The sequence below is a fragment of the Rana temporaria genome, chromosome 4 (assembly GCF_905171775.1).
Source record: "Rana temporaria chromosome 4, aRanTem1.1, whole genome shotgun sequence".
Taxonomy (NCBI): domain Eukaryota; kingdom Metazoa; phylum Chordata; class Amphibia; order Anura; family Ranidae; genus Rana; species Rana temporaria.
In genome coordinates, this window is record NC_053492.1 from 371,290,127 (window position 1) to 371,316,415 (window position 26,289).

At 41.9% G+C, this 26,289-nt stretch overlaps 1 protein-coding gene across 2 annotated transcripts in view; it reads right to left on the minus strand.

Moving 5' to 3' along the window:
* Positions 1–26,289, minus strand: part of SYNJ2 (synaptojanin 2) — a 206,682-nt gene that overhangs the window by 122,201 nt on the left and 58,192 nt on the right. For both annotated transcript variants that reach the window (XM_040350954.1, XM_040350955.1), the window contains exons 2-3: positions 22,621–22,707; positions 3,312–3,585 (exon numbers count right to left, since the gene is read on the minus strand). In XM_040350954.1, coding sequence (XP_040206888.1) covers positions 3,312–3,585; positions 22,621–22,707 — 361 coding nt within the window. The remainder of the gene's footprint in view (positions 1–3,311; positions 3,586–22,620; positions 22,708–26,289) is intronic.

Sequence of the window (26,289 nt, forward strand, 5' to 3'; positions counted from 1 at the left end):
GGTGAAGATACCTGTATAATACAGGTATTTACAGGTATTTGCACCAACTTCCGGTCATAGACTCCCGCAGGGGTCACGCCCCTTCCCGTTCCCCCTCCTACACTGTCTTCTGGGAAACACACATGTCCCAGAAGACAGCGGGGACCAGTTAGGACACGCAGCGCGACTCGTGCATGCGCAGTAGGGAACCGGGAATTGAAGCTGCAACGTTTCACTTCCTGATTCCGTCACCGCGGATGGAGGCGGGGGCAGTCGAGAGCCAAGCGATTGATCTGCTTTGGCTGCCGACATTGTGGGCACTCTGGACAGGTAAGTGTCCATTTATTAAAAGTCAGCAGCTGCAGTATTTGTAGCTGCTGGCTTTTTTTTGTATTTATTTTTAGGCGGAACTCCGCTTTAAATGAGGGAATTTAGTTGTTTTTATTTTATTTAATCCTCTGGTTGGCTCACATATAGTCTGCTTTACTACTGGCACATCCCTGTGGCCTTAACAGCCAATAGTAAGGTGCCTGAAGAGTAGGTCAAAGTCCAACACCAGTAATTTGGTTGGTAGTTTGCATATAAAAAAGTACCCATCGTAGCCAGTGTGCTTAAACCAGGAAACGCCTGAAAAGCACTGTAATTGGGGCCTACCTAAATGTACCACCAAAGAAGCACTTTAAAATGTAGGTGACAGCAATATATTTCTGCTATGTTACATTGTTTGTAATGTTAAAAGGAAATTGCTGTTGGATTACTGCCTGCACATTGGCACATTACCAGCCATTACACAACAGGAATTGTGACATATAAATCAGGATCTGGTGATCTTATAGGAAGTTTCATTCCAAAAAACACACAATAATGTTTCTAGTAGATAGCACAATGCTTTGTTAAATCTGTGCTGTGTTGTAGAAGCTTAATGAAATACATTAACCAGTTACATTACCTATTAAATGTAAAATGCTATTGTTTCTTTTCAGAGAAACAGATATACATCATAAGAAAACTGTTAAATGTCTAAATTTCTAATAAACCCAAAGGCAAAAATGTATTATATTTCAGCTTACCAATTCTTACATGTGATGGCTGCATTAGTTTTCATTTTTTGGGCTCGCTTTCAATTATTTTCACCTGGTGATCTTACCAGTAAGTCTGTTTTTTAAAACCGAATAAACTGACCTACAGATTATCAGTTATGCCGTGTACACACACGATCAGACTTTCCGATGAAAAAAGTCAGATGGATTTATTTCATCGGAAATTCCGATCGTGTGTAGGCCCCATCAGACTTTTTTTCATCGGAGTAAAAAAGTAGAACATGTTTTAAAAATTTTCCGATGGAAAAAAAACGATAGGAAATTCCGATCGTCTGTATGGAACTCCGTCGGAGAAAAATCCATGCATGCTCAGAATCAAGTCGACGCATGCTCGGAAGCATTGAACTTTCTTTTTCTCGGCTCCTCGTAGTGTTTTACGTCACCGCGTTTTTGAATCAGAATTTAGTCTGTATACGCAAGACAGCTTGAATGGAATTCCGATGAAAAAATCCATCGGATTTTAGACCATCGGAGAATCCGATCATGTGCACGTGGCATTAGAGGGTTGAGGAAATCATTTACCACTGACAGGGGTACTTACAAAGATCAGTTTTTATTTATTAATGCAAACCTTTATCCCAATAGGATATATATTTTTTTTTTCTGTAACTGCTTATTTAGTGTGATCTGGAGTTTTGCTTCAGTTTGTAAGTAAAGCATATGCAAAACAGCTCACATATACATATTTCATCGGTGTATTTAGCTCTTTGCCTCGAGTCCGGCTGGGTACACACTCCTGCATATTAGGATCCGATTTGTGAGACCCAAAGTCGCAAGACATGTGAAATGCCATGTATCTCTAGGAGAGCCATTCTAATTGATACTACTGAAGTCGCTGAAACTTCAGGAAAGGTTCCTGCGCTACTTTGATGCGGCTTCAGTGACAAAAAATGTAAAAGTCCCTCCCGAAATTCCAAACTGATATTCTATTGTATCACAATACTATATTCATCGATTCAGCTTGTTAACTCATCTGCTCGATGATGCTTAATTATCTTTATTATTTTACTGCTTTTGTTACCAATATACAAATTTTCTCATGCCTTGTAAAATATTTGACAAGAGAATGTAAAAGTCCTATCAGAGTCATATTAAAGTCATATTAAAGTCATATAAAAGTCAAAACTTCAAAGTCACACTGAAAATCGAGTGACTTTGAAGTCGGCTAATGTGAACCGAGCCTTAAAGGGTTTGTAAAGGACATTTTTTTTTTATCTTAATAGCTTCCTTTACCTTAAAGTGGAGGTTCACCCGAAAACTTAATTTTTAACAATAGATTGATGCTCATTTTGTCAAGGGGAAGCGGGTATTTTTTTTAAAATCGAAGCAGTACTTACCGTTTTAGAGAGCGATCTTCTCCGCCACTTCCGGGTATGGGCTGCGGGACTGGGCGTTCCTATTTGATTGTCAGGCTTCCGACAGTCGCATACATCGCGTCGCGATTTTCCGAAAGTAGCTGAACGTCGGTGCGCAGGTGCCGTATAGAGCCGCACCGACGTTCGGCTTCTTTCGGCTACTCGTGACGCGATGTATGCGACCGTCGGAAGCCTGTCAATCAAATAGGAACGCCCAGTCCCGAAGACCATACCCGGAAGCGGCGGAGAAGATCGCTCTCTAAAACGGTAAGTACTGCTTCGATTTTAAAAAAACTATCCGATTCCTCTTGACAAAATGAGCATCAATCGAATGTTAAAAACATTTTTTCGGGTGAACTGTTTTCATGTCCTCATTGTTCGTTTTTGCTCTCAAGTTGCTATAATTCTTCTCTAATCTCCACACTTCCTGGTTGTCTGTTTCCTGATGACCACAGTACTGGGAGCTTTCTCTCTGTGGTCAATAATCAAGGAGGTGTGATTACTGTGTGTCTAAAACCCCTTAGCACCAATCAGTTTCGTTTTACAAACCATCACTGCCCTGTATTGGCTCTGTACATCACAGAAGCAGGAAACTGCATGCAAAAACGAAACTGAAACTGTAGGTACATTATATGATTGATTTTTATCTATTTTTAATCATTTTTAAAATGAATCAGTTAACTATTATGTCTCTATGCCCTGTAAACAGTCATTTCAGCAAAAAAAATAAAAACATTCCTTTACAACTCCTTTAATATTTGTGCATAAGCAGTTTCTTTACACATTATATACACACACAATATACTTGGATCAATAGATGCAAGGAAGAATTGAAATACCTATTTTAATATAATAAGTTGATATGAAAAATACCTACCAGAAGAACCAGTTGCCAGGCTCGCAGCCACTGTCATCAGCTTGTTTCTGAGCCCGAACTGTAAGGTCAAAGTTGGATCCTGCATTTGGCCATGAGAAATAAAACATCCCTGAATTCAAAAACTTCCTTAGTGCGGTCACCCGTTCCTCCTCTTTGGGGTCTTCTTGAAGTGGGCAGAAGTCAATAGCTGTGATTTTGTAAACTTCAGCATCTAAAATTTTTCCCACAGTGGTGCATCCACTTACTAAGACAAGAAAGTGCAAATAAGAGTTCCCTAGGAGAAATAAAAAGACAGAAGTATGTAAGTAAATGCAAACCTATAACCCCTTTTCCTATGGGCATGCAGAAATATGGAACCGCTTTTTCTAACCGAGGATGGTCATAGAATTATATTTTTCTCGTTCAGACCCATGAGTCTGAACGAGAAAAATCGATTGTTTCCCCCATTCACACTAAACAGTGTGGATGGAGGAATCACCTACTGTAATCTGACAGTTGGCACACCTGAACAGTGGTTGCAGCCGATTGGCTACAGTCACTGTTTGCCAATGGTGTTTCTACCTGGCTCCTCTGATTTTCAGATTGAAAGATGTAAAGAAGGGATATGCAATTAGCAGACCTCCAGCTGTTGCAGAACTACAATTCCCATGAGGCATAGCAGGACTCTGACATCCACAAGCATGACACCCAGAAGCAAAAAGGGGCATGATGGAACTTGTAGTTTTGCAACAGCTGGAGGTCCGCTAATTGCATATCCCTTATGTAAAGTACAAAAGATGGCTTGAATTTCATCTAGCTCACAGGTGTCAAACACAAGGCCCGTGGCCCGAATCTGGCCCTCCAGGCCATTTTATGTGGCCCTCGCACCTCTCCTGCAGCTCCAGACCCTTACTTTCTGCTTCCAAGCAATGCATCCAGCTTCTTTTCAGCAGCAGTATAGAGGAAAGGGGGTGCACTGTGATGTAAGGGAGAGGGGGGGACTCGACTTCTGGTGGTGGGGTGGCTCTTGACATCTAATGTAAAGGGCATGAGCTGGACATCTAATCTTACAAATACAACCGGTCCTTTTGAGGTTAATCATAATGCTGATGCGGCCCACAATGAAATTGAGTTGGCACCCCTTGATTCTAGCTCATTGGCAGCTGGCTACAATTCTCTGTGTATCGCCAGGTTAAAAGTGCTACTAAACTTGTTTTAATATATTTTTTTATCCAGGCCTCCTGCAGCTATATAGCATAATGCAGTAGACCAACACATATACTAAAGCCTCGTACACACAATCCAATTGTTGGCAGGGGATTGTCTGTTGACATACTGTTGTCGTAATATCTTACCGTTAGTACGCTCCTTCTGACAATTGTTGTCCAACTTTCGGCCAACAAATGTTAGATGACATGCTAGTACATTTTCGGCGGACAACAGTTGGTTGTCAGATTTTCTGATGGTCAGTACACAAGTCCATCACACAAAAGTTGAAAGTAAAAACACGAATGGTTGGAATCAATGCTCACCAAACATGAAATTAGCAAGGGGCCTAAAAGGTGGCGCTCAAGAGCTGTAGTACGTCACTACATTCATGTTTGTTGGCCGACAATTTTGTACCGTTAGTATGCAATACCAGATCCAGGCACTCGCCCTTAAGACAAAAAACTGACGCTCGGTTGGCCAACAATTGGTTTGGCTTAACACTGCAAACTAGCATACCTCCCAATTTTTGGAGATGGGAAAAGAGGGACACGTATTAGAAAAAGTATGTAGGCATAGGACACACACCCTGCCACGCCCCCTCAAATGGGAATTATGCAAAAAATATATTGGTTAAACCCAAAAGTGCTTTTTTTTACCACTACTATTCCTTCATATCGGCTTTGAAAATTAACAAATACACAGCTGTTCTGTGAAGCCCTCAGAGGTTTGTTAGAGAACCTTAGTGAACAAACAGCATCATGAAGTCCAAGGAACACACCTGACAGGTCATGGGTAAAGTGGAGAAGTTTAAAGCAGGGTTAGGTTCTGAAAAGTATTGACTGAATAAAAATGCACGCCACACTTTTCAGATATTTGTAAAAATGTAATACTACTTTAATCCATCATGCTGCTCAGAAGAAGTCATAGAAGTCAGGGAGCTCATGGGATATTCACATTGGCTCTAGAAGAAGAGAGTGCAGCAGTGATCAGCCTTTATTACAGGAAGCCTCCCACTGGACTACTTCACAGATCTGATAGAAATAAACAAAACACACAGAGAGTCAAGCAAAATTACACAAGACTCTTATTTGGATATTTGCTTAATATGGAAATCCGATTTCGGCAAAAGAATACCGTCTTTGTGCCCTGATAACTTGAATTAGAATATATGGTCAGTAGGTGAAAATAAACAACATACCGGTATATGTTAAATAAACTAAAAGCTGCAATTGTTCGAGGTATCACAAAGACACTACAAACCATACAAATAGAAGGCAAATTTGTCCTTATTTGTCCCCACTGCATTTGTATTATTATTAAATCTTGCGTGAAATTATCGGCATAACTACTTATGCTAAATACTAAATCACGATATAGTACAAATTGCCCAACATCCAAAGATGAACTTTGCGACCTTTTGCCACATTTCAGGCTTCAAACATAAAGATATAAAACTGTTTTTTTTTTTTATGAAGAATCAACAACAAGTGGGACACAATCATGAAGTAGAACGAAATTTATTGGATATTTTAAACTTTTTTAACAAATAAAAAACTGAAAAATTGGGCGTGCAAAATTATTCAGCCCCTTTACTTTCAGTGCAGCAAACTCTCTCCAGAAGTTCAGAGAGGATCTCTGAATGATCCAATGTTGACCTAAATGACTAATTATGATAAATAGAATCTACCTGTGTGTAATCAAGTCTCCGTATAAATGCACCTGCACTGTGATAGTCTCAGAGGTCCGTTTAAAAGTGCAGAGAGCATCATGAAGAACAAGGAACACACCAGGCAGGTCCGAGATACTGTTGTGGAGAAGTTTAAAGCCGGATTTGGATACAAAAAGATTTCCCAAGCTTTAAACATCAAACATCCCAAGGAGCATTGTGCAAGCGATAATATTGAAATGGAAGGAGTATCAGACCACTGCAAATATACGAAGACCTGTCCGTCCCTCTAAACTTTCAGCTCATACAAGGAGAAGACCGATCAGAGATGCAGCCAAGAGGCCCATGATCACTCTGGATGAACTGCAGAGATCTACAGCTGAGGTGGGAGACTCTGTTCATAGGACAACAATCAGTCATATACTGCACAAATCTGGCCTTTATGGAAGAGTTGCAAGAAGAAAGCCATTTCTTAAAGATATCCATAAAAAGTGTTGTTTAAAGTTTGCCACAAGCCACCTGGGAGACACACCAAACATGTGGAAGAAGGTGCTCTGGTCAGATGAAACCAAAATCGAACTTTTTGGCAACAATGCAAAACGTTATGTTTGGCGTAAAAGCAACACAGCTCATCACCCTGAACACACCATCCCCACTGTCAAACATGGTGGTGGCAGCATCATGGTTTGGGCCTGCTTTTCTTCAGCAGGGACATGGAAGATGGTTAAAATTGATGGGAAGATGGATGGAGCCAAATACAGGACCATTCTGGAAGAAAACCTGATGGAGTCTGCAAAAGACCTGAGACTGGGACGGAGATTTGTCTTCCAACAAGACAATGATCCAAAACATAAAGCAGAATCTACAATGGAATGGTTCACAAATAAACATATCCAGGTGTTAGAATGGCCAAGTCAAAGTCCAGACCTGAATCCAATCGAGAATCTGTGGAAAGAACTGAAAACTGCTGTTTACAAACGCTCTCCATCCAACCTCACTGAGCTTGAGCTGTTTTGCAAGGGGGAATGGGCAAAAATTTCAGTCTCTCGATGTGCAAAACTGATAGAGACATACCCCAAGCGACTTACAGCTGTAATCGCAGCAAAAGGTGGCGCTACAAAGTATTAACTTAAGGGGGCTGAATAATTTTGCACGCCCAATTTTTCAGTTTTTTATTTGTTAAAAAAGTTTGAAATATCCAATAATTTCGTTCCACTTCATGATTGTTTCCCACTTGTTGTTGATTCTTCCAAAAATTTTACAGTTTTATATCTTTATGTTTGAAGCCTGAAATGTGGCAAAAGGTCGCAAAGTTCAAGGGGGCCGAATACTTTCGCAAGGCACTGTACATTAGTTTTCTTTTCACTTTTTAGGACTTCCACATAAGATTGCATGACTTTAAATTCCCCTTTTCCATCCCAGTCAAGGGTGGGACAAGGCCAGGCCAAGGGAGCCTGTCTCTGTTCTGGTGCATGGCAATGATCTTGCAAAAGAGGTCACACAACAGAAATACGTCACCTCATTAAAACACTTGGGGGAGATGTACTAAAGACGAATATACTGTGCACTTCAAAAGTACAGTTGCTCCAGAGCTTAGTAAATGAGGGGGAGATCTGCCGACTTCCATCATCCAATCATGTGCAAGCAAAAATGCTGTTTTTTTTTTTTTTATTTCCTTGCAAGTGATTGGGCATTCTTTGCAAAATGAAACTACACCTCATTCACTAAGCTCTGGAGCAACTGCACTTGCAGTCTATTTGCCTTTAGTAAATCAACCCACGAATTCCAAGCATGTTTGTTGAACTTCTCCGCCTGTAGTCACACATCTGGTGTCACTGTGAAAATCAGTCTCTTCCTAGTCCATCCCCATTAACATCACACAGAATGATCTGTTCCTGGTGGAATCCCACCTCCAGCACACACATTGGTCTTGCCCTGGTATCTCTTATCCAGCATGCATGCTCCAGGAACTCTTCAGTATACAGTCCCACCACACACGTTGCATACTGAACACCGTCCACACTGAGCTCATACACCAGGGGCTTGATATACTATAGGAATTTTCACTTGACAATAATTTTCCTTTCGCTTAGTGAATGTGGTAAAAATTCACTTTGCAAATATATAATACACACATACACACACACACACACACACACAGTTAGGTCCATATATATTTGGACACAAATGCAATTTTCTTTTTTTCCAGGTATTTACCAAAACATATTCAAGCTATAGCTATATAGATATGCACTGAAAGTGCACACTCTCAGGTTTAATTTCAGAGTATGTACATCCAAATCGGAGGAAGGGTTTAGGAATTACAGCTCTTAAGAATAGCCACCCAAAAGTACCGTATTTAATCGGCGTATACCGCACACTTTTTTGCCCTGAAAATCAGGGCAAAATCATGGGTGCGCGGTATACGCCGATACCCGCGCGGAGTTTGAATACTGCGCCGACATATACCGAGCGCAGTACACTCGGGTATAGTCGGGCAGTCTCGGCTCCTTCCGCGCTCACGTCCTGGACGTCAGCGCGAGAGTTGCCAAGCCTGCCCGACAATACACGAGTGTACTGCGCTCCGTATATGTCGGCGCAGTATTCAAACTCGGCGCAGGAAATGAGCAGGGAGGACGCCGCAGAAGGACCCGACGAAGAGGACACCCAAAAGCCGCAGACGGACGCCGCACAAGACACCAAAACTGTAAGTACGAAAAAACTTTTTTCCACAGGAATCCGCTGCAACTTTAGGGGTGCGCGCTATATGCGGGAGCGCGCTATACCCCAATAAATACGGTAATTGGACAATTGAATCAAAAGTTGTTTCATGGCCAGGTGTGGGCTATTCCTTTGTTATTTCTTCATCATTTAAGCAGGTAAAAGGTCTGGAGTTGATTCTAAGTGTGATATTTGCATTTGGAATCTACTGCTCTGAATCTACATTGTGCATCAAAAGGAGCTGTCAATGCAAGCGAAACAGGCCATTGTTAGACCTCGTACACACAACCGTTTTCCTCGACAAAATCCATCAAGAAACTTGGTGGCAGAGCTTTTTTGCAGAGGAAACTGTCGAGGAACTTGACGAGGAAAAAAGAGAACAAGTTCTCTTTTTCCTCGACGGGAGTCTCAATTTCCTCCAGGGCTGTGGAGTCGGTAGATAAATGTTCCGACTCCGACTCCTCAGTTTTTTGTACTTCCCTATCCCCGACTCCGACTCCTCTGTTTTAAAAATGCGAATGTATTTTATACATTTCTTGAAGGAAAGAAAGGCAACATACATGTCATTACCGCATGAGTTTTTATAGCCTTAGCTGAATGACAACAGTTTTTCCAATGGTTTACAGCTTCAGTCTTGAACTATTGACCCTCCATTCCCTTCACTTATACAAGTGTCTCTAGTCCTGCAAAAAACATATTTACTTAATCCCTTATCAGTGAGAGGCTAGGTTACCCATGGGCGCTGCATTCCCTGTAACAGCAGAACACAACACTAGGGAAAGTATAAGTATTGCCGCTCCTAATTGTGCGTTGCGTGCCATATAGTGAAGCACATAAAAAGCATGCTTCTTCACGGTCACTTAACGTGTTACTTTTGCGGTTACGTGAGGCACTGCATGCATTGGTCTTTATTCTTACAGTAGAGAAGTCATTAATTATAAAACTTTTTGTGATTTGGGACATTTAAACTTGCTTTTTTAATTCCAATCTAAATTTAGTAGGAGTCGGAGTCGGTGCATTGTTTGCCGACTCCAGATACCCAAAATCTCCTTAGACTCCGACTCCACAGCACTGATTTCCTCGTCGTGTTCCTCATCAGGCTGGTTTTCAACAAGAAACACGATCGTGTGTATGCTAAGAAACCCGCTCATGCTCAGAATAAAGTATGAGATGGGAGCGCACCTTCGGTAAAAGTAGCGTTTGTAATGGAGATAGCACATTTGTCCTGCTGTAACAGTCTGAAAAGTGCAAATTGTCTCTTACCAAACTTTTACTTAACACGCAGTAACATGAGATTAGCAAAAGCAGCCCCAAGGGTTGTGCCAGTGGAATCCAACTTCCCCTGCCGTTGTATGTGTTCTACGTCACCGCGTTTGAGAACGAGGAGATTTGGTCTTGACAGTGTGTACGCAAAGAAAGCTTGTCAAGTTTCTCCACAAGCCTGACAAGGAACTCGTCGAGGAAAACAATGTGTCTTTTCCTACGGGTTCCTCGGTCGTGTGTACGAGGCCTAAGGCTTCAAAAATGAAACAAATCCATCAGAGAGATAGCAGCAACATTCAGAGTGGCCAAATCAACAGTTTGGTACATTCTGAGCAAAGAAGAACGCTCTGCAGAGCCCAGCAAGATAAAAAGGCCTGGACGTCCACAGAAGACAACAGTGGAGGATGATTGCAGGATCCTCTCTATGGTAAAGAAAAAACCCATTCACAACATTCAGACAAGTGAAGTACACTCTCTAGGAGGTAGGTGTATCATTGTCAAAGTCTACAATCAAGAGAAGACTTCACGAGAGCAAATATAGGAGGGTTCACCACAAGGTGCAAACCCTTCATAAGCCTAAAGAATAGAAATGCTAGATTAGACTTTGCCAAAAGACATCTAAAAAAGCCAGACCAGTTCTGGAAAAGCATTCTTTGGACGGATAAAACAAATATTAATCTGTACCAGAATGATGGGAAGAAAAAAGTGTGGAGAAGGCTTGGAACAGCTCATGATCCAAAGCAAACAACATCTGTAAAACATGGTGAAGGCAGTGTGATAACATGGGCATGCATGGCTTCCAGTGACACTGGGTCATTGGTGTTTATTGATGATGTGACAGAAGACAGAAGCATTCGGATGAATTCTGCAGTGTTTAGAGATATATGGTCAGCCCAGATTCAGCCAAATGCAGCAAAGTTGATTGGACGGCGCTTCACAGTACAGATGGACAATGATCCAAAACACATTGCAAAAGCAACCAAGTAGCTTTTGAAGGAAAATAAGTAGAATATTCTGCAATGACTGAGTCAATCACCTCATCTTAACCCAATTGAGCATGCATTTCACTTGCTGAAGGCAAAACTAAAAGGCAGAAAAGACCCACAAACAAAGAACAACTGAAGACAGCTGCAGTTAGAGCCTAGCAGAGCATCAGAATTTGGTAATGTCCATGGGTTCCAGACTTCAAGCAGTCATTGCCAGTAAGGGATTCTCAACATAATATTTAAAAAAGGAACATTTTATTTATGAATATGTTTGTCTAATTACATATATAAATATATATGCCCCTGCTGAAAATGGGGGGGGGGGCTAAGACTGTGTATAAAAATGGTTGCAGTGCCTAAAATTTGTACTTTATGTTCCACACCTTAAATTAAAGCTGAAAGTCTGCACTTAAATCATTCATTTGGATTGTTTTGTTTTAATTTTATTCTGGTGGCATACAGAGACACAAGTATGAAAATTGTGCCTGTGTCCAAATATATATGAAATATATATATATATATATATATATATATATATATATATAAATAAATATATAAAATATTTGTATTGTGTAGTCCAGGATTGTGTTTGTGTGTTAGGACACACATTGGTCTCATCTGTATCCTGCCCCCTAGTATTCACAGCAGCAGTAAGACCCCTTTCACACTGAGGTGCTTTGCAGGGGCTAGAACGATAAAAAATAGCGCCTGAAAAGCTCCCTGAAAGAGCCGCTGCTGTCTGTCCAATGTGAAAGTCCCGAGGGCTTTCACACTGGAGCGGTACGCTAGCAGGATGGTAAAAAAAAGTCCTGCTAGCAGCATCTTTGGAGCGGTGAAGGAGCGGTGTGTATACCGCTCCTGCCCATTGAAATGAATGGGCACCGCGGCTATACCGCTATACCCCCCGCAAATCGCTGCTGCAGTGGCACTTTGCGGGTGGTTTTAACCCTTTTTCGGCGGCTAGCGGAAGTTAAAAGCGCCCCGCTATCGGCCGAATACCCCTGCAAATACAACGTTAAAGCTCCGCTAAAAATACCGGCGGTTTACCGCCAAGGTCCCAGTGTGAAAGGGGACTAAGATGTCGATCCAGTACACACCCCACCCCCTTCTCTTATGCCTACTGCCTGCAGTCATACAGTAGCTACTACTTTCCTGCACATACTGCTCACTGTCATACCCTTCTTGTTATATCCTCAGCCTTCCCCATTCTGGAATCGTTTTGCTTTTTTCTTCTAATTTGGTAATTATTTCTGGTAAAAGCTTCTTACTATTTTCTAACCCACTTTCCATCCTCTCCATTAACAACTTTATAAATGGATGTAAATTCCGGGATCTTCTTGTTAAAACTACCAACTGTCAAAACAAATGCTTTGGTTGGATTGTTGTGTTTATATGAATCACTAGTTTTAGTGGTTTAATGCAGTCTTATGAAAAATGGTCTATGACCGACTGAAAGATTGGTGTCACATTTGTGACTAAGCAAAGTAACTCTCTATCCAATAGCTATAATTTCATATAAGTTTTAACAAGTTAATGTAATTTTAAAAGTTTTTTTTTTTTATATATATATGAAAGCTGCAGATTTAAAACAAAGTGATCTTGTGATCCGGCCACAAAGGTCCTTTTTCGGTCACTCCCTGTTATGGAATAAAAAAAGGTTTCTCTGTTAAGCGTCTATGTTATCACCCCGTCACATAAGAGACTATAAGCCAACACATTGCACAGGTAGCCTGTCTACAGCAATGATATGCAGCCAACACTGAAGCAAGTGCATGTAGACAGGGAGTAGCTAAAGCCCCATACACACTATTAGATTCTCTGCAGATTTTTTTCCTCAGATTTACCAAAACCATGTAGTGCAAGGGCCTGCCTGATTGCATACAAATTAAAACTCTTATGCCCTGTGCACACGATCGGATATCTGATGGAATCTAATCCGATGGATTTTTTCGTCGCATATCCGATGAAGCTGACTCATCGGTCTCGCCTACACACCATCAGTTAAAAATCCGACCGTGTCCAACGCGGTGACGTAAAACACTACGACGTGCTGAGAAAAATTAAGTTCAATGCTTCCGAGCATGCGTCGACTTGATTCTGAGCATGCATGGATTTTTCTCCGATGGAGTTCCACACAGACGATCGTTTTTTTCTATCGTTTTTTTATCCATAGGAACATTTTAAAACATGTTCTATTTTTTTTCACCGATGGAAAACAAACCGATGGGGGCCCACATACGATCGTGTGTACAGGGCTTTAAGGTTTGACTTCATATTATATGGTTTTGGTAAAAAAATGAAGACAAAAATTTGCAGAAAATCTAAAAGTGTGTATTGTATTTCATATGTAGGCTGGAGAAGGTTAGCAGTACTGATATGCAAAACGGATGAAAAAAACATTGAAAAAAAAGTTGAAAACAATGGCCCGGATTCTTAAAGCACTTACGCCGACGTATCTACTGATACGCCGCATAAGTGCACGGATGCTCCGTCGTATCAATGCGCCTGATTCTGCAAGTAAGATACGCCTGGGCGCATATTTACGCTGGCTGCAAGGGGCGCTTTCATTGATTTATGCGTTGAATATGCAAATGACCGAAAAAAGCCGATTCACGAACGTACTTGCGCCCGTCGCAGTAGTACACGCCGTTTACGTAAGGCGTACGTCCGGCGTAAAGTTATTTCACCTAAAGGAGGCGCATCCCATGCAAAAGTATGGACGACGGAACAGCCGTCGGATTTTACGTCGTTTACGTAAGTCGTACGTGAATGGGGCTGGGCGTAGGTTACGTTCACGTCGTAGGCATTGAGCCGTCGTAACTTAGGGAGTAAATTCGACGTGATTCTGAGCATGCGCCGTTCGTTCGGCCCATCATTTGCATGGGGTCAAGCCTCATTTAAATGGATCACGCCCACTTCCTTCCTACTTTGAATTAGGCGGGTTACGCCGGACAATTTACGTTACGCCGGCGCAACGTTGGGAGCGAGTGCTTTGTGAATACTGTTCTTGCCTCTCAATGTTACGTTGGTGTAGCGCATATGAGATGCGCTACGCCCGCACAAATATATACGCCGCTCTACGTGAATCCGGGCCAATATTTAATGGAGAAAAAAAAAACACACATGGCAAATTTTTATGATACACTGTGCCCTTGAAAACTAAATGTAATCTAGTTAGCATTTAAATTACTTAAAGCGGGAGTTCACCCATTTGTGTTTTTTTTCCTCTTTTCCCCATAGCTGGATGCTCGTTTTGTCTAGGGGAATCGGCTATTTGTTTTAAAATATGAGCAGTACTTACCCGTTTTCGAGATGCATCTTCTCCGTCGCTTCCGGGTATGGGTCTTCGGGAGCGGGCGTTCCTTCTTGATTGACAGTCTTCCGAGAGGCTTCCGACGGTCGCATCCATCGCGTCACTCGTAGCCGAAAGAAGCCGAACGTCGGTGCGGCTCTATACTGCGCCTGCGCACCGACGTTCGGCTTCTTTCGGAAAATCGTGACGCGATGGATGCGACCGTCGGAAGCCTCTCGGAAGACTGTCAATCAAGAAGGAACGCCCAGTCCCGCAGCCCATACCCGGAAGCGACAGAGAAGATGCATCTCGTAAACGGTAAGTACGGATCATATTTTAAAACAACTAGCCGATTCCCCTAGACAAAACGAGCATTAATCTAAGGGGAAAATGTGTTCTCCATGGGTGAACCTCCGCTTTAAATTGTAATACTTTTGCTTTGCAGTTAAAAAAAAATAAAGATCAACCTTTCATTTTAATTTATATTAATGTAGACCTTACATTTTAGAGTTGGCACAAAATAATAAAAGGGAAAAAGTCATCCAAACTTCCTGATAAGTTGAATTACCTGTACAGACAGTACAGAGTACACTGGAAGATAAAACTTGACAAACCGGTTTATTAAAGCTTCTTGGAAAGTACTGTATTTTCCTTAAGTCTCTAATGACATTTGTAAACCTAAACTATTTAGTTACAGTCATTATAGATGTACTTTTGTCAGACAAAACCTTAGAAATACCCTTTAACACCGAGTTAAAGGGCACCCATCCAAAAAGAATATAATAGGTTGGTTGAATCACCTGCCAGATTTTTTAATGACCCCACAAGCAGAGGTTTTTATCTCCACCACACTGCCAGCACTGTTATTGATATTAAAACACATCTAGCTTTCTATATACACATCTTTTCGATTTTACGTGACACTGCATCAAATTGATTAATCCCGAACAGCTGAGCCGCTATAAATCAGATAGACAGCTGTGTCACTGCATCAGCAACCTCCGCATTCCACAAGAACCTTATTCCCATTGACGTCTGCAACATTAAGGTGGCGATATTCAGTCAATTTTAACCTCTTTCCATTCTCCAAAAATACAATCATAAATAAGCCTCAGAAACTAAGCAACTGAGCATTCAGTAGTTCAATCGAATACCAGAATTTGATTGATTTTGAAGTTAAAAATGAATTGAAAGCTTTAATACAATTTATTTACCCACTTGACCTCCATTTTTTTCCTGGCACTTTTTGTTTACATGTAAAAAACTGTATTTTTTGCTTGAAAATTACTCAGAACCACCAAACGTTATATATTAAAGCAGAGGCCCTAGAGAATAACTTGGTTGGTGTTGCAATCTTTTTATTTCACTTGGTATTTGTGCAGCAGTTTTTCAAATGCAATTTGTTTGGGGAAAAAAACACACTTTTTTTGAATTTTACATGCACAAAAACCAACATAATACCCAATTGTTTAGTAAAATTTTAAAGATGATGTTACGCCAAGTGAAAATAGCTACCAAATATGTTTTAAAATTGTGCACAACCGTGCAATGGCGACAAACAACGTAAATTTTATTATACATAGGGAATGTTTAAAAGCCTTGTGACGGTGGAACCCTGTGCGACCTTAAAGACTGTTGGTCTACGCCAGATTTTGGAGAGAAAGGTACACTAATTGCACAGCTGTGTGTTGGGCTATTTAGTTCTGAGCTGACTATGGTTCAGGGCCCCACCCAACAGACAGGAAGTCTGTGCCTTGGAGTGAGGTGGACTCCCATCCCTCTGAGAGGAGTCAGACGCTGCATGGGTGCAACCAGATAATGCATGTCTGCAGGAGGCAGATGTCATTGGTGATTGAGCAGCAAGGCGCTGATCAGGAGAAAGCGAGGAGTGAGCTTATCTCTAGGAAACTCTGTTTGTTCTGAGGAGCAGACTTAAGGCCTAGGCTAAAGGCCTGAAACAGCCAGATGGCAAGAATGAATGCCAGGAGACTAAAGTGTTGAGTATGCAAGATACAGTAATGGTGGAACCCCCCTGTGAGGGCTAAATGGAGATGATCGCTCCAGGAAAAATTGCCACGCATATGGTCAGCTTATATTCATACTACTATAGCGCCACACAACACACTGCAACATTGCCATTTTACAGCTAGGAAGTACAACTTTCTATTGTATACATTTTTTCTCTGTTATGCCCAGGAATAAATATACTTTTTTTTTCAGTCAATCAGTAATTTGAGCTCCATTTTAGACTCCTTCTCACATTATTTCCAGGGGCATAATCTATGCTTTGTAAAAAGCCTGCTTACAGGGTTTAACATCACAAATTACACAAATGTAACTGAATTAGTCATAAATTACTCCCCAACCTCTCCCAGCACAACTTCATATTCATTTTTTATTAAGGAGAGACAGTCTGAAAGCAAACAGCTAGTTGCTTTAAGTATATCATAAAAAGTCCACCGCTCCAAGCTTTAAAGGGGTTGTAAAGGTTTGTTTATTTTCTAAATAGGTTCCTTTAAGCAAGTGCATTGTTGGTTCTCCTACCTTTTCCTTCGATTTCCCTTCTAAATGTTTTTTTCTTTGTTTTCTTTGTCTGAATGTCTCACTTCCTGTTCCTCCTCAGTAAGCTGTTCTGGCTGACTAGCCCCCAGCCAGAATGGCTCGGATGATGGGGGCAAACTGACTGAGGAGGAACCGGAAGTGAGAAATTCAGACAAAGAAAAAAAACATTTAGAAGGGAAATTGAAGAAAAAGGTAAGTGAACCAACAATGCACTAGCTTAAAGTAACCTATTTATAAAATGAACCTTTACAACCGCTGGTCTTGGGAGCCAGTCTACCCTCCATGAAAATACAGTGCTGGAAAAGGAAGGCTGCACAGTGATTACAGCACTGGACTGCACAAACTTTATTGGGCCATATAAAATATGCTACATTTCTTTACCGGGAGACCGCCCTAGCGCGTTTCACTCTTACAGACTTCTTGCTGTGCTCTTTCATTTGAAAACCTACAATGCCCTGCATACATTTTTTTTATTTACAAAGCAAAATAGTTTATGTAAGAAGTAGATGTGAGCCCTGGTTCACACTGGGCTGCGGGAGTGAAGCCGTGCGAGTTCAGCTGCACTCGCACGATTTCACTCCCGCGGGCAGTCCCGATTTCGGACGCGATTTAAGAGACATCTGTGCAGGTTTCTGCACAGATGTCTATGTAAATTGCGGCCCTAAATCGCAAAAAGTAGTACAGGAACTACTTTTTGAAATCGGTGCAGCGCCGCAGATGCGGCGTCGCACCGATTAGGACAGTGTCATTGCCGACAATTGCCGGCAAATGCCGCCGATTTGAGATGCGATTTCACAAGTGAAATCGCATCTCAAATCGAAGCAAATCGTACCCAGTGTGAACCTGGGCTGAAACATTTTTTACATTTAAATAAAATTGACCCAAATCCATTATATTTGCCCATTGGTGGTTTTCCAAGTATTTTTTTTCTCTGCATTAAATTTAGGACTGAAAAATGTACACTTTTAAATATGTATTTTTTTTTTTTTTTGTAAAATTAAATGTATATGAATATATCTATATGTTTGTATATGAAAATGTGACATTCTTTATTCTAGCAACACGGGGAGCTACAGGCTCCCTTTTATATCTTTTCCTGGTTTTCCTTACTTCCTGTTGCAATAAAAAATGTTTATAGAGCTTAATAGCTCAAGCTGAAATCTTCACACAGAAATTAATGAGACAGAGCAGTGACTGTCCCACTAATTATTCCTCCCTCTGTATGGGTAGACAAGTGCTTTATTTCTTAAAGATCAGAGAATGCTCACTCTGTAAAGGAAATTTTCACTTATCATAGTAAACATAATAAGTCAAATTAATGTTCGCTTATAGCTTTTAAATCACCAAAGTTCATCTTCCCAGTTTTAGATTTGATTCAGCAGGGTATGTGTTGGACCTCTGCAGAGAGGCCACTACTTCTACACAGAGAGCAAGTGTCCTCTGGCAGGGGACAGGCTTTTCTACTACTACATGTAGCTGTTTTCTAAAGAAAAACAAACTCGAGGCACTAACCACTGTGTCATCAACATTGGCCTGCATGATTCCATTGCTCGGTATTTGGTTTTCCCAGGTTACCAGAAAAAAAAATTAGATTGTTTGGTACATTACAGGCATGTGGTTGTGGTTGTGGTTGCAGGTTCCTTTTTTGATGCAAACATCATAAAGCCATAATGGTTTTAGTGACGCTACTCATGGAGCTCACATGTTCCACTGTCTCTTTATTCACTCATATTTTCTTTATGTTGAACAAGAACATTCTTTTAAAAACTGACAGACAGACAATCTACATACAATAGCTCTGTATTTAGAGTAGATGCTATTCGCTTAGCAAAGTGAATATTATCAAACAAAGGGAAACTGTGCTTATTTGAATACCCAAGGTTTTGGCTGAACAGACTGTAGCTTTCATTTACATAGTAATTATATATAAACAGATGCATAGCTGTAAAAGTACACAGTTGACTAAGTAGTTAGACAAACACATTTGAATAGTTTCACAAAAGTTTGTCAAAGGCGTGGGAGCTGTCCTTTTTGGGATTTAGCAGTAGATCCTTAAAGTGGATGTAAACCCACATTTTTGTATTTATTTTTTGGCTGGCACAATGTATAGTATAGGATTTCAGATCATCTGTGCCCAGTCTTGCCACAAAGAGTTAATCCAGCTCTGAGCAATCCTCTTTTTTCAGTGAGTGATATAAAACAAACAGAGAAAACCCTGTCTGTTCTTCCCCCCTGCTGTGAGTGACAGGTGATTTACATATCTCATGCACTAGCCCAAGACAGGCATTATTTTTTTAATTCCCACCCCCACTACTTTCTTCTGCAGCTTTCCCAGGATTGGCTGTTCCATGATTGGGCATGTTGAAGTCATGTGGCTACTTTTTGACTGGATGTTAGTGATCATAGCAGAAATTAGTGTAAGAAATACACAGGAGAAAATGCACGCTAACAAGGGGAGTGTAGAGGTAGGCGGGGAGTCTACTGATATCACAACTCCACCCACCGAGCTCTGGACAACAGACCCACCCACAGAATTTTAGGGGAGGGGACACATTTGACAGGTAAGGATACATGCAGGAGGCATGTATATCCTTATAGATCAGCACTATGGCAGTAGTTTAGAAAGAATGCGAGTGGCTTTACATCCACTTTAATCCCCATACACACGGCCGAATACCGGGTGACATCCGCCAGTACAAAAAAACGTCCGACATTCAGCACGTGTGTATGGCAGGCGGTCTGACAGAAGCCGTCCATTTTGCTGACTTTTGTCAGACAAGCATGCTGGAAAACCAGCAGCCAATTGGAGTGTTCTGGCGGGGGGCTGTCCCCCTGTCAGAACACAACAGCTCAGCGGGGGAGATCTCTGTACCAATGTTGGATCATTAGTACAGCGCTCTGACCGGAGCTGACAGTTTCCGTTCAACGTGCTGGGTTGAAGGTAAAAAAATTCAAAGTGTGTACAAGGCTTTAAAGTGGAATTCCAGCTGACTAGTCTACAAAATTGTCCAACCCCCCAACACCTACGCTAACTAACCTGCGTAAAAAGGATCGTTTCAGGCTACTCTGGTCCAGTCATGTGATCTGGCTCCCCTGCGTCAGCCAGCACCGCTGCAGGAGAGAGGAGGGACCGCAGACACCAAATGAGCCATTGAAGCCTATGGGTGACATCACCACTCCAGGCTTTACTAGCCATTGTTGGAGTGCTCTCTCCTCTCTCCGCAGTTGCCTGACACAGGGGATCACGTAGCCTGAAAATAGGTAAGTATATTCATCTTTCTTACATGGATTAGTTAATATAAGGTTTCATGCACACTAGGCTCCTCTGAACACCTTTCACCTGACAGGAGGAAAGCAGCGTTAAAATGCTACATTTTATAGACACATTTAGACGCGTTCAGCCGTGTCAAGCATTTGGGCATTCATTTCATTGGCTAGAATATTAATTTTATTCTGGCCTTTGAAATGAATAAACACTCAAGCACTACATGTGTCTAGAGTTTAGATGTGCATAACTGTGTGTAAGCGCAATTCTTTCTACCCAAATGCTCTCCTGAACGTGATTTTGGCACCATGGGCCAGATTCATGTAAAAATCCGGCGACGTAACGTATCCCATTTACGTTACACCGCCGCAAGTTTTCAGCGTAAGTGCTTGATTCACAAAGCACTTGCCTGTAAACTTGCGGCGGCGTAGCGTAAAGCCGTCTGGCGCAAGCCCGCCTAAATTCAAATGGGGCGTGTATCATTTAAATTAGGCGCGTTCCCGCGCCGAACGTACTGCGCATGCTCAGTTTTGAAATTTCCCGCTGTGCTTTGCGCAAAATGACGTCGCCCCGACGTAATGTTTTGAACGGTGACGTGCGTTACGTACTTTCGTATTCCCGGAGGACTTACGAAAAAAAAAAAATTGAAATTCGACGCGGGAACGACGGCCATACTTTAACATGGGCTGTCTATTTTTACACCACCTAAATAGCAGCCGTAACTTTGCGACGGGAAAAGCAGACTAGCGACGACGTAAGAGAATGCGACGAACGCGCGTACCTTCGTGGATCGCCGTAAACAGCTAATTTGCATACCCGACGCGGAAAACGACGCAAACTCCACCCAGCGGGCGCCGAAGTATTGCATCCTAAGATCCGAAGGCGTACGAAGCCGTACGCCTGTCGGATCTTAGCCAAATGCTGTCGTATCTTTGTTTGTGAATTCAAAATAAAGATACAACGCTGCAAATTTGAAAGTACGCCGGAGTATCAGCAGATACTCCGGCGTACTTTTTCTGTGAATCTGGCCCCATATTCCTGCCTCTAAGTGCATGAACACATTGGCCAACATAGAGGGATGCTTAGGAGAAGAAAACTAAAAACGTCAAATCGTCTGTAAAGTGGGTGTTTGACATCTGCAGTGTGCATGAGGCCTTAGTGTTAAGAGGGGTAGGGTACAGTTTTAAGTCTAGTTTGAGGTGTAAGCTGAAATTCTACTTTAAAGGAGACTATCATGGAAAAATTTAAATGCTGCAGTTATAAAGTGTAGTCACATTGAGGTGCCTGCCAAAATCTCCATAACCTTGCTGTTACTGTCCTATGCCAAACGTGCAGTGTAGTTAAAGCGGAGTTGCACCCAAAAATGGAACTTCCCTTACCGAAGATGGAGGCGGCAGCATCCGAGAGCCGAGGGAGAGATCGGCTTTGGGTGCCGACATCGCGGGTGCCCTGGACAGGTATCCATATTTTAAAAGTCAGCAGCTGCAGTTTTTGTAGCTACTGACTTAAAAAATAAAAAATTGGCAGACCTTCGCTTTAAGACAATTGTTTGGGAGGGTCAGAGCTTTGCCTGTCTGAAGTCCAGCAGCAAGGTTTGGAGTCTGCTACAAGTATGTGTCTATACATATAAATGCCTGCACTTTGCAGATGCAACAGTTTGGTGTTGTTCCCAATGACAAAGAGGGGGAAACGGCAAATTAAAGTGGTTGTAAACCCACATTTTTGACTTTTGCCTACAGGTAAGCCTATAATAAGGCTTACCTGTAGGTATAAAGAATATCTCCTAAACCTGTACGGTTTAGGAGATATTCCCCTCGCAATGTGCCACTGATTGCAGCGGCGCATTCGCAGGGGGGATCCTCTGCTGAAGGGCCGGCATGCCGGAATGAAATCTCCCGCACGCATGCGCGGGAGTGATGTCATCGCCGCTCCAGCCAATCACAGCGCTGGAGCGGCGATACCCGGAAGACACGCTCGGCTCGGCGTGGACCAGGTAAGTTCCCTACACCTCGTTTCGGTGCATACTAGCTCATTATGGCTTTTGCCTTGCAGGTGTAAAAAAAAAAAATATGTATATGCGGGTTTACAACCGCTTTAAGTAAGTCAATTCAATATCAATATCTGAAATTTTCCAGGTGATAAATTAAAGCTTGCCATACAGTATACAAATCTCAAACTCATGGCTGATATCCATTGGATTGATGGCTCACAGCCCAGATCCACTGGATTGACAGCAGTCTGGTGTGACAGTATTTTAAGCAGAAGTTTAGATTTCAGCATACGGCTAAACCATTCCATACAGCAAACCCTTAATCAACCAACCTTTGATTTGAGGGTGGCAATTTTTTTTCCGATAAAGATATTACCTGATTTCAACTGAAGTACTCCCAAGCATCCGTAGGCTTCTTGGTGCCTTTCATATTGTCCTTTGATTGCCTCCTTTTCATCGGGTGCTAGAAATAAAAGAAATAATTATAAAAATTATGTAGGATACCTACATCAAGCTTTTACTATATGGTGTTACTCACTACTTGACCATAGTATTGAAGAAGCAGCATTTACAACTCCAATTAATTAGTTATATAACATTAATGGAAATAATATGCTCTAGGAGCATTTATTGAAGTAATGGCCATTCCTTTTTCTGCAATGTTTAGGTTATATTCAAATTATTGAGTTAGTACATGATGGCCTTTATTCACTAAACAGCAGCAGTGGTATAACAGAGGTGGAGTGAATGGTCATTCTAGACCAGTGGTCTCCAAACTGTGGCCCAGGGGCTGGATGCGGCCCTTTGCTTTTATCTGGCCCTTGGGGGCACTATTCCACCAACTGACACCAATGATGGAGCACCATTCCCCCTACTGCCCATCAATGGAGCACTATTCTTCCATTGATACCAACAATCGGCACGATTTTTCCCATTAAACCATTTATGGGGCACTGATGATGGGGCATTTTATACTCCCACTGGCCACAGAAATGTTGCACTCCTATTGGTTGTGCTCTCAACCAAACTGTCAAACCATGAAATGGCTGATGTCATAACTGATCACATGTGCAGTATCATGGCAGTTGTATATTAAACAGGGGCAAAGATGGCAGCTTCCTTCCTTTACTTACACTTGAGTGTTGCTTTATGCAAGACTATGCAACATGCTGTGGTGCGGTTAGTTGCATTGCGTAAAAATGCTTATATGATGTATTTTTTATGCTGTTTACTGCATCCCAATGCATTATGTTGCAGTGCAGTTAGTTGCATTGCGTAAAAATGTTGGCATGATGTATTCTTATGGTGTTCACTGCATCTTAATGCATTATGTGTGAACATAGAGAAATTTTTTTTGGAGACTGCAATAATCTATGCACAACAAAGCAGCTCAACTGATATTGTGTGAAGGAGCCCTTAAAAAATAGGAAGGAATAAAAAAAAAAAAAAAAAAACACACAAGGTAAAACAGTTTGTGTACAGTATTCGTATTTTACTGTGTAATTAAAGCGGGGGTTCACCCAAAAATCAATTTTCTGTCACTAGATCCAGCATACGGCTGACATCTGCAGTATGCTGGATTTTTTTTTTTGTACTTATCATTTTAGCCGTATTTCTTTTCCTACACCGAGCGGCGTATCCTTCCGGGTATAGGCGTTCCTATATAAAGCGAAGTTGATTGACGGGCTTGGATAGCGCGTCACACCTTCCAACTGCACTTGATTTAGGAACGCCTACTACCCGAAGGTTTCCCCGCTCGGAGCCGGAGAAGAAATACGGCTAAAACGATAAGTACAAAAAAAAAAATCCAGCATACTGCAGATGTCAGCAGTATGCTGGATCTAGTGACAGAAAGTTGATTTTTGGGTGAACCTCCGCTTTAACCACTTCCTGTCCTTAGGTCATTTATAGTCAGCCTAAGGTCGAAGTGGTTATACCACAATTGTGACTGCAACTACAGTCATGATCCTGGTATCGCTTTGTTAGCCCGAGCGATTCCCTTCAAGCAAAAGTAAGCCATACAGCCATTGGATTACTTTTACAAGCGGTGGAATAGGGTCCCCACCCCAACCGCCTTGTGTTTAGGGAGCCTGGTAAGGATGCGACCCGTGCCATCTGGTTAGTGGCACACATTTAGAGGAACTGATGCTATTCCTCCCACTGTGTGACGTCAGGATCCGGAAACGATGAGGATTTTGTCACTTCGGGATTCGGTCTCATGTAAACAAGTCATTACTGGCTTGTGAAAGCATCAGATCAAACTGATCTCAGTTTGATCTGATGATTTTGGAGGCCAGAGAAGAAATCTGGGGTCTAAAAGACCCCAAATCTTTCCATAAAGAGGACCTGTCATGGCCCATGACATAACAAGGGATGTTGTTTATCCCTTATGATAATAAAGTTGATAAACAAAAGATTAAAAGAAAAGTTAAAATAAAAAAAAATCAAGTGCAAAAGCAAATGTGTGCGTCAGTCCCGCACGCATATGTAAACGACTATCGCACCACATATGTGAGGTATCACCACAAATGTCAGAGCAAGAGCAATAATTGTAGCACCAGACCTCCTGTATTAAGCCTCGTACACACTGCCGGGAAAAAAACGTTGTTTTTCCCCGACGAGATTCTTGGCAAGCTTTTCTTGCAAAGCCGAGTGTACACATGGCACATTCAAAAGAACCGCCGTTCTTTTGAATGGCAAGAACGCGGTGACGTCATCGACACAACGAGCATGCGCTCGTCACATTCGATGCGGTCGCCACCATCTTGCTTCACCCTACACTACCCTTGTAAGCTACCGCGCATGCGTCGAAGTCTCATCGAGAATGCGCGGGCTTACTGGAGGACAGGTAAGCTTGTAGCCGCATACACACACAGTTTTCTCGTCGGGAAACAGGCTGATGAGAATCCCGACGAGAAAATAGAGAGCAAGTTCTCTATTTTTCTCGTCGAGATTCCCGTCAGAAAACATACACACGACTGGTTTTCTCGGCAAAAATCTCTGCCAGCAGTTTTCTTGCCAATAAAACAGGCCGTGTGTACGACTTTACTCTAAACATTTAACCTGTAAAGGCTTTTAAAGCATTGCCTATGGAGGTTTTTAGGTACTGTAGTTTGGCGCCGTTCCATGGAGATACGCAATTTTAATGCGTGACATGTTTGGTATCTATTTACTCTGCGTAACATTTATATTTTACCAAAGAACTGGGCATTATAGTGGAAAATTATTTAGAAAGCGAAAACATGGACTTTATAGGCACAAATATAACAGAGTCGGTTCACACAGGGGCAACGCGACTTCCAGCACGACTTTGGCAGGCAACTTGGACATGACTTGAGTATGAATCATCAGGCAACTTACAAGGCAACTTCAAGTTGCCTACTGGACAGTACAAGGCAACTTCAAGTCGCCTCTAGGACAGGAGGCTTTCCAGTGGCCAATCAAACAACAATCAGCTCTGTGGGAGGGAGGGGTTTGCCTGAGAAATGTATGTTATCTTCCTGTATTGTTGCTTCATTTAAGACCGTGATCAGACTTCTGAGGCAACAAGATGGGTACAAGTTGCCTACAAGTTGCCTAGAAGTCGGATTGAAGTAGTACAGGAACCTTTTCTGAAGTCGGAGCAACTTCAGTAGTGTGTATTAAGACGGCTCCATTCACTTCCATTGATTTTCTCAACCACACGACTTGGGACGACTTGGGGCAACTTCAAGTCGGATCCCAGGTCGCCCCTGTGTGAACCGGCTCTTATGTAGAAAAAATAAATTTTATTTAAACATGATTAAAAAACAATATTGTTGAAATAACATGTTAAAAAGCAAAACATGTTGTTGACCTACACAGCACTCATGACTCAGACCACATAACATAGCCAATTATTACCACAATACTAGAAATGTATTAGATTAAACTTGGGTGATAGTAGTTGAAGAAAAGCTGGGTGGTGGTAGAGGCGTGATACCTTGGACACTTCTTCAGAAGTTTGCAATGGTGCAGAGTAGAAAAAAAAAACACTATAGGCAGGGGGCCTGGCAGATGCATCCAC